Here is a 9,642-nt window from a genome sequence, read left to right on the forward strand (position 1 = left end):
AACATGTAGATATGATACAAATGGATGAAAATAATGTAAAAATTCAGGTTTTAAGCTTTAAATTTAAATTTTGTTCATTTATAACAAAGTTACAGCTGCTTGAATTTTGCCTATTTTTAAAGATTTTAGTGTTTCTTTAATTTTTGTGAGAAATATATAATTTATTTTTACTTAAATATTATTAATTTTTATGTAAATAGTAATTTTTTGTAACTAATTATTAATTTGCTAATTTAATAAAAATTTAATTTGTTGTTATTGCTAATTTCGTAAATAATTAAAAAATAAAAAATAAATTTTTTTTACAGATCTTTGCTTAACACTACAAAATGGGTGATATCAGTACAAAATTACCTTTTTCAAAAAAGGTAAAAAAAAGGCGCCAAGTACACGCAATGTATTTTGTAAATTCAAAAATCCAACCTAAGTGGTAGCTTTATTTATTTTTCACAAAATTATATTACTTAACTTAACTCAAGTGACATGTATTTCAAAAAAAGATATAAAATCTTTAATTTCTTCTTCACAAAATTATATTACCTAACTTAACTCAAGTGACATGTATTTCAAAAAAAGATATGAAATCTTTAAATTAAATTACGCCAATTGCAAAGAGAATATGTATATTGCTTTGAAAGATAATTGTTGTGCAATTACTTAAAAAAAATAAAATCCAAGTGGTATCTTTGTGTTCCTATTCAAGGGTCTTCCTATTCCAACCCAAGTGGTAATAGCTTCTTAATTCTCTTTAACAAATTTTTAATATTACAAAGAATTATTTTAATTACAAATAATTAAAGAAGTAACAGTACAAAATAAAAATATTTAATTATAACAAAATAAATAAATTTTTCTTGTAAAAAAACTTGGCGCTGCTAGACTTTGAAATTTAAAAATTAAAATTTAAACATTAGTACTAGATTTTTGATTGAATAAAAAACAATAAACATAATTTAGGGAAGAATGCGACAGGAGTAAAAAAGCAGCGCCAAGTTTTTTTACAAGTGCAAGTTTAACGCCTATTGAGTTAATATGTAATAATTTTCCTATGTAAAAATAACACGATGTTATATATGCGATTTGGCGTGATTTCTGCCCAGTGCTCTGAATGTCATCTAGTCATACATATCAGGAATTTTCGATAGGCTTCTTCAGAAGATAGGATACGAAGAAAATCCTAATGATGACGATATCACAAAGATGCTAAGGCTAGATGCCACGAAATGGGCATGTACCGTCGGTCACGCGGAATGCAAGAGAAAAGCCGCCGTTAAAATGAGCGAACATCTCACGAATCCTGATACCCACAAGTAATTTCTTACAGTCTTCTTATGATCCCGATTATCTCATAATTTGTGTTTTTGTATGTGTATTTTATGCTTTGATAGAAGGAACGTAAAAAAGAGCAGGAAAAGGAAAGAGCGCTAGCGGCGAAGCAGGCAGAAAAGAACAAACAGAAGAGACAGATTCAAGCTTTGTCTTTTAATCTGGATGAAGACAAAGATGAAGCTAAGATGTCTTCTGACGAAGACAATGCCGAAAAATCCCCGCAGTCAGAAAATGTGCAATCTGATGGACCCGCGATTAAGAAGATTAAGAAAAATCTAGATGTAGATACAAGTTTCTTGCCAGATAGGAAAAGGGAGGAGGAGGAAAATTAACTTAGGGAAGAATTGAGGCAAGAATGGGCTAGAAAGCAGAACGCGTTGAAGGAAGAAGAAATTGAGATCACATTCAGTTATTGGGATGGATCTGGCCACCGTCGGAGTGTTATAATGAAGATTAAAATACTCCAGTGTCACTTTTGGAGTAACATTGGCGTGATATATAATGTTCTGCTGCATAAATTAAATTTCCACATACAGGTAATTCTATCTATCAGCTTCTTCAGAGATGTTTAGAAGTTCTGAGGCATGAATTCATCGAGCTTAATAAAACAGTAATGGCAGATCAGTTAATATATGTCAAGGAGGATCTTATATTACCGCACCATTATACGTTTTACAATTTTATTGTAACTAAGGTAAAGATACTAAATGATAAAACTTATGAAGCAATATCACAATGTTGGCATGTTATTTTAATGTATGTAATATTGCGATTAGGCACGAGGAAAGAGCGAGCCTCTGTTCACATTTGACGTTCACGATGATATTCGTGTTATGCACGATGCTTTTGTCGAAACCGAGGAATCACATGCCGGAAAAGTTTTACTTAGGTATTTATCATTAAAAGAATACTTTGTATAATTCTTTTTTATGTTATTTTTTTATTTTCTCATTATATATATATCAAGAGACACGGTAGTGTCTCGCGTCAAGTACGCGCGGAGCGAGACGCACCGTGACTCTTTTACGCGAACGCACGAGTTGCGAGTACCCGAGATTTTGAGATCTCAATAACGAGTGAACAGATCAAGTTCTAAGTAGGCTTGATCGATAGCTTGGGTCGATTTACGAATAAGAGTGTTTTTATTTTTTCGCTACGTGCCCTACGAGCGGAGATATTACGATGCAAAGTCCGAAATGGTAAATTTTACAATTAAGATACGTCGTCGTCGTCGTCGTCGTACGTACGTACGTACGGTTGCTTTTTTCCTCGATAGATGGCATTTGAGAACTTGTCGAGCGTTCCCCCGGGTCCCCTCCATGACAGTGTTGTTACACTGAAAAGAGACAGCATATACGCGTACGTGCGTGTTCGTCGCTCAGTGCATTCGCACGGACAGCGCGCTGTCACAGTGTCAGTAGTGTCACTTCGGCTACGGTCAACGTGACGCTACAAATGCTTTGGAGCGTTCTTCTTCTCCTTCTTTCTTCATTGAAAGAAAAGAGAAGGAGGAATGCTTCGAAGCATTTGTAGCGTCACGTTGACCGTAGCCCTTGTCACTTATCAGTTATCAGTTATTATAACCTGGAAAACATATCGCGTTCGCGCGTAATAACACCGTGGTCTCTCATCGTTAAATACTACGATCGGATCGTTTAATTCCGAATATCGGTCGCGCAAGTATCGAAGTGTCACGAAATTAGAGTGGGTCTCACAAGAGACGAAACATTAGCGGGTCGGATTTATTATCAGTGTAGTGACAGTCGTGATCGTCCCAGATATACCTCGACGCGAAAAACTCGTCGGATCCCTGCCAGGTTTGTCAATATTAATCTTCCATATTAAACTCTTTACGGTCAAATTGCAAGAGTATTGTTTAATAAAAAGGAAAGTCCATTTTCGATAATAATGTAACTATCATTCATTTCTGTAGATGTCGAATTATGAAACCCTTGTAAAGGTGCTTCTACATTTAGCCAAACACTCAGAGCCAAAAAGTTTTGTCCAAAAAATCGACATATATCTATTAAATTCTTTAGCTTGTCAAGTAGAAGGTAAAGAGACAAGATTACTCGGCAAACTGGGTTGTGTTAAAACTATGTTAAAATTGGTCGCGTACAGAGTGGAGATGAATATATTTGATGATGTATTAGAAGTTGCATGGTCAACTATGTGGAATATGACAGATGAAACATCTATAAATTGCCAACAATTCTTAGATGAGGAAGGCATGGCACTCTTCCTCAAATGCGTACAGGTATGTCTTACATTGTCTTACAACATACGTTCGATAGTTGAAACACGATATATTTAGCTTAAGCTGCAATTTTTGTTTCTACTGTAATATAGTATTCTATCACGTGTCGAGCAATATTCACATAAAGAAGAACTGTTGAGGAATATGATGGGTTTGCTCGGCAATGTAGCAGAAGTCGAATATCTTTGGATCCATCTTATGCAGGAACGATATGTAACCGTCTTCGCCAATCTGTTACGTTCTAATAGCGATGGAATCGAGGTTTCGTATTTCCCTTTTCTTTCTCCATTTTTTTTTTCTAATGTGCTCACATATAGATATATTTCTTGATTTATATAGGTTTTATACAATGCTGCTGGTATATTAGCACACATGGCATCTGATGGAATTGACGCTTGGACAATAAAAAAGCCAACTCGTAAGGAGGTTCTTAAATATATAATGCAAGCGATTGAAAGTTGGGACTTAAATGCAGAACGTAATATCAATTATCGCTCGTTTGGACCATTATTACGCCTGCTGGATGTGTATCATACTCCTCCGTGTCAACATTGGGCTGCTTGGGCTCTCGCCAATTTCACCAAAGTATACTGTACGTATTTAATAATATTCATACTTACGACGAATTATTTAGTATCCGCTGTTTTGCTCTATTTGGATCTTGCTATTTTATGTAATATGATGTAATCGATGTTTTAGCATTCAAATACTGTGCATTGGTAGTAAAAGAAGGAGGGCTGGAGAAGCTACATACAGTGATAGAAGATCCCAGACCATACGAACGTATAAAAGAACTCGCAAACTTGGTGATCGAAAATTGCTGTCAATATGAGAGCCATTCCGACAATGTATATGTTTCTCATTCTGCCTTAGACGCGGAATATAGTCTGGACGACTGAAAGAAATCTTAGTAACATTATTATGCACATCGCATAATTTATATCATCTCTTTAGACAAAACAAATTATGATTAGTATCATAACTTTGACGAATAGCGGAGGAATAATTACATAGACGAGTCAAATTAAACATGAGTGTTACATTAACTTGATAACGATAGATCTGTTCTTTGTAGCTGTGCTATGTCATATGTCATACTTTCTGCACTTAAGACAAAATAAGTACATGTCGCAGGAATTTCGTGTAATTTATTTTTTTTTTGTAAAATCCCTAGGGAATCCATAAAAAGCCGGGGTATTGTGAAATAAATAAAAATTAATATAAATATATAACATAATTAATATAAATATAAACTTATATAATTATATTTATATTTATAAATATAATTTAAAATATATTTATAAATATAAATTAATAAAAATCTCAACTTACAATTTTACTGACAGAATCTAGAATTCCTGCGATATATATAATTAGATGGAGAGAAAAAGAGAAACGATGAAACGTACAAAGAGTTTAGCTACAAAGAACATACCTATTTCTTTTTCGACGAAAAAGTGGAAAGGAACGGATGCTCAATATTACAATTACAAAGGTTGTGTATGCATGCGGGCGTGTGTACGTATGTGTGTGTGTCTGTGCTTTTGTGCGTGTGCATGGATTTGTATGGAGAACGCGAAGTATTTTGAAACAACTATTTAATTATCCGCAAATATTCATCTTATACTTATTATTATTGCCGATAATTAATGGTTAATTGAACTGAAAATCTTTTATCTGCTCGATATACATACGGTGTTACAAATGTCTTATGTGTTACAAATGCCCTAAGAGAATCATACCATTTTGAATATATTCAGGCAGATACGCATCGTGTCTAGATATTTGTGCATCGTGATTACTGGCTGTTGTCAAAAAATTAAAAATTAAGTTTTTATTGATTTAAAAATATGGATTGAATATAAGCTGTTTACTTACTTTTAGTCCTACGTATTTACTTTCATGCATGTGAAACTCACAGATACTAAACTCAGGTAGAATTTTGAACAATGCATTTGCCATGCCGTGTGTATGTATGTATATAATACGCGCTTTTAATAGTCGAGCCTCCTCACATTCGACTAGGATTGTTACTCTTCGACAGCTTCGAAGCTTCGAAAAATATATTTGCGACATAAGCGACATAATTACAACATTAGAAATTTTATTTGGATTTTGTCATATAATTTTATATAAATGTGTGTCTATTGCGGTACTATTATTATTATTATATTAAATTAATAATTGTATCATTTTGATTCTTCGAAGCTTCGAAGTTGGAACATCGAAGCCTTCGAAGTAAATCACCAGCTCTACTTTCGACACCCCTGTCCAACTGAATTTTCGAAAATAATTAGTGAAATTGCAAATACACAATAATATGGATAATATGAGAAGAACAGCGGGAAAGAATAGGGAATTTTTTTGTTCTAACGGATTAAAAGTAAGGAGCTTTGATTGTAAAAAAAGCGAGAATGAATAATTGTAGCTAAGGCTTGCACGTTTATTATACTTGTCTTTAACTAATCATATTCACTTTCGTACGACATGTGGATGTTTGTTCCGGTCTTTCTTTTCTTTCGTTTCTTTGCTTCTCCCTTTCTTGTAGATTAAATATATAGCATAAATAATTTATTCTCATTATACTAGGATTTTTCCAACAAGGATGTGACAAGCTTAGAAGGATTTTGTGTGTAAATAGAATTACGAAGGAGCAGTACATTAGATTTTAATGTTTTATATGTTATATCGTTATAATTACCATTAAATTACCCTTGAAAAAATTAACTCGATTAAGCCCCAGTTACACGATCAAACGTATACTTTCAACCAATTTCCAGATTTGTCTTTTCATAGATTCTTGTTCAGCAACAAGAATGCGCGGAGAAATAATTACAGCGATTAATTCTTGTTACCAGCGTCAACGTAATATGACGATGTAATCACATGACGTGTCAATGCATACCCGATTTGTCCGATGTATAATATAGTATTATCTAAAGAACATGCATTTTATTCTCTTTTCTATCCTTATTTTTTTCTTTTGTTTAAAAAATATTGTGGTTACTTGTACAGGTATATAAAGTACACTAGAAGTTACTGTAGTATAGGGGAGACCGGGGCTAAACCGCCAGTTTTTTTTCGGAGCCGATTTTTAACCACAAAATAAATAATTGAAGTTAAAAGTGGTATACCACTGTAAAGAGTGAACCTTTAGCTACAAAATTTATTAAGGAAATTTTTATCTACGTCGCTTTGTTTAACCGGTATAGAGCAAAAACGACAACGGTGCAAAAATTGAAATCTCAAAAATGCCGGGGTTGAACCGCCACCCCCCCGGGGTTTATCCGCCACACTGCATTTTCAATACATATACGTACATGTAATCCTGAAAAATGATAAGATACATTTTAATAATTGTTTTTTAAGAGAAAAACATAAAAATTTATTAAAAATTTTTATGCAAAACATTAAAAAATAATTGTTTTACCTATTCCATAAAACAATTTAGGCACGTGAATACAGAGGTTAACCAAATCGTAAACTCCCCAACGGCACGTCACATTGTCAACGCGGGCAACCACGGGGAATACGCGTGACGGCGTTCCGGTGCCATAGGATCAGCGCGGACCCTCGAGCAACCTAACCAAGCCGCGTTTCTCGCGGGGGAGCGATAAATAGCGACAGGGGGGTTAGAAAAGCTCGCGGTGGAGCGCGACCATTTTACCGACTCGACGGCGTCCTCGCGCCGATTCCTCGACGCGCCGACGACGACGACGACGACGGCCATGACCACCACGACGACGACGGCCACGACCACCACGACGACGACGGCCACGACCACCACGACGACAACGGCCACGACCACCACGACGACGACGACGACGACCACCACGACGACGACGACGACGACGACGACGACGACGACGACGACGACGACGACGATGACCACCACCGACACCACCACCACTACAACGGCGGCGACAATGACGCCGAGACGATGCGGCGAACGCTGGACGATGCGGTCGCACGCGCGACTGTCACTGACACAACGACCAACAACGACGATTTACCGCGGCCGGGAGTCGGGACGATCTACAGCGCGCGCGGCATGTCAACTCTCGCGCGGAAATCGCGGGATCTCAGAGCCGTGCCGTGCCTCGCCGTACCTCGCCGACGTGCCGTGAGCGTAAGCGATCTCGAAAACAACGGTCCGCCATCTTTTCGGTCGGCCAAAACACCCAAAAACACCCGTTTTGCGACGATACGTGCGTACCATTTCCCTCCTACACAAACTGACGCACGTGCAAGGGAAGACAGAATCACGCTCGAGGGAAACCTAACCTGAAATCGCCGTGAGCTGAAGTCGTGCGCCCGGCGCGCCACAGTGACGAGACTGGCGGACCAACCCCGGGTGCTTACTGGCGGATAAGCCCCAAACATAAGTTTCAGGTTTGATCGCCCACGAAATATTAGACATCAACGATAATGAAAAAACTACACTGGATTCGTGTTCAGCATGCATTACTCTTTATAATCACGTACCGCGAGATTTGGAGAGCAAATATTATTGCAGATATTACAATATTTCCACGCGCAGAAAATTTCACTTTCACCTTCCGAAAACACGTTTGCCCTCGTAAAAATCATAACACGGCAGGTAACCTGCCGAAACTCCGTTGGTCACATGGGTACCATAAGCAGCGTTTACAATGTTAATAGCGAGTTCGCACAATATACAGGTTCCGAGATATTTGATTTGGCGGTTCAACCCCGCTGGCGGTTTAGCCCCGGTCTCCCCTACCCACATTTCTATATATATATATATATATATATATAGAAATGTGGGTATACTACAGTATATATATACATATATATATATATATATATATATATATACACATAATATACATAGAGTGTCCCATTTTAATCAATCACCCCTAAAAACTTTTTTATTTGTGATTCTAGAAAAAATGCTTCAGACGAAATTCTAGAAGACGATAGAAATGATGATACGAGTTGGCCGTAAGCAGAAGTAAGTACGATTTCAACTGGTTGACCTAGGTCTCATGACCTGATAGTCGTCAACTTTAACTGTTAATATCTCGCTTCGCGGGGCAAAGCGACACTTTTTTCTGCCAGATTCTTTCGTTTCACGCAAAAACGCATCGATTAAGCCTAAGTTCAACGAAATCGGTGAGGAAGCCACTATTCTGCATATTTACCTCAGAATTAAATTTGCATTTTACATTTACCTATATTTTTGCACGTAAAATGTAGCCGATCTGATAAATAAATGGGAAATAGTTTAAGCACGTTTCGTTTTGATGAACTCTTATTACGTATCGGGCAATTCGGAAAAATGCGTTCCGAAACCACCACATATTCTACGTCTCACCCCCACTCTCTGGCAGCTAAACGATATACAGTTTTTCGCCTTTTTAAGCGAAACCGTGATCTAACAAACGTTTTAATTAGTTTATTCGGAACTAACAAACGATTCCGCATCGATTGACCCAGGTTTGAACCGAAAATTGTAAAGAATTCTATATTTACCAGCTAAATTAACACAAAAAATTATTTTCGTGTTTACGTAAAAACTATTAACTAACAAACATTTTAATTAGTCTAACAATCAATAACAAACGACTAACAAATCGATTCGTTAAAAAAAATGTCATAAGTCGAAGTTGTCCAGCTAACTTCTATGAGGTAACCAATCAATGCTATGCACCACAAAAGCGAAGGCGCCACAACACAAAAGTTGCGGCGCTATTTAACTTTAATATTTCACTGTTACTATTACACTATTAACCACACAACTGTCAAAATGTGACATCATGACAGCCGGTTATGAAGTAAGCGCAACAAGAAAACCAATCCGCATTGCGGAAAAACGACAACAATATTTCGATAGATTCGAGTATCGATGACATGCCCTTTTTAGAAAAGGACCCTTTTTAGAAAAGGATGCGTAACACTACAAAATGCATGATATCAGTACAAAATTACCTTTTTCAAAAAAGGTAAAAGAAGGCACCAAGTAGGGGAGACCGGGGCTAAAAGGTCAGTTTTTTTTCGGTGCCGATTTTTAACAAGAAAATAAATAATTTTAG

At 36.6% G+C, this 9,642-nt stretch overlaps 1 protein-coding gene and 1 pseudogene across 1 annotated transcript; both read left to right on the top strand.

Moving 5' to 3' along the window:
- Window positions 1-1,200: 1,200 nt before the first annotated feature.
- LOC139776173 (protein FAM50 homolog) lies at window positions 1,201-2,249 on the top strand (annotated as a pseudogene).
- Window positions 2,250-3,262: 1,013 nt separating this feature from the next.
- On the top strand, window positions 3,263-4,740 carry LOC139776152 (protein zer-1 homolog). The gene is made up of 4 exons (XM_071712662.1): window positions 3,263-3,586; window positions 3,698-3,847; window positions 3,926-4,178; window positions 4,286-4,740. The coding sequence occupies exons 1-4, from the start codon at window positions 3,263-3,265 to the stop codon at window positions 4,483-4,485; spliced, it is 927 nt and encodes a 308-aa protein (XP_071568763.1). The 3' UTR covers window positions 4,486-4,740.
- The last annotated feature ends 4,902 nt before the right edge of the window (window positions 4,741-9,642 follow it).

The sequence above is a fragment of the Temnothorax nylanderi genome, unplaced genomic scaffold (genome assembly GCF_030848795.1).
Source record: "Temnothorax nylanderi isolate EJ_2023f unplaced genomic scaffold, tnyl_v1.0 TNYL_tig0113_pilon, whole genome shotgun sequence".
Lineage (NCBI taxonomy): Eukaryota > Metazoa > Arthropoda > Insecta > Hymenoptera > Formicidae > Temnothorax > Temnothorax nylanderi.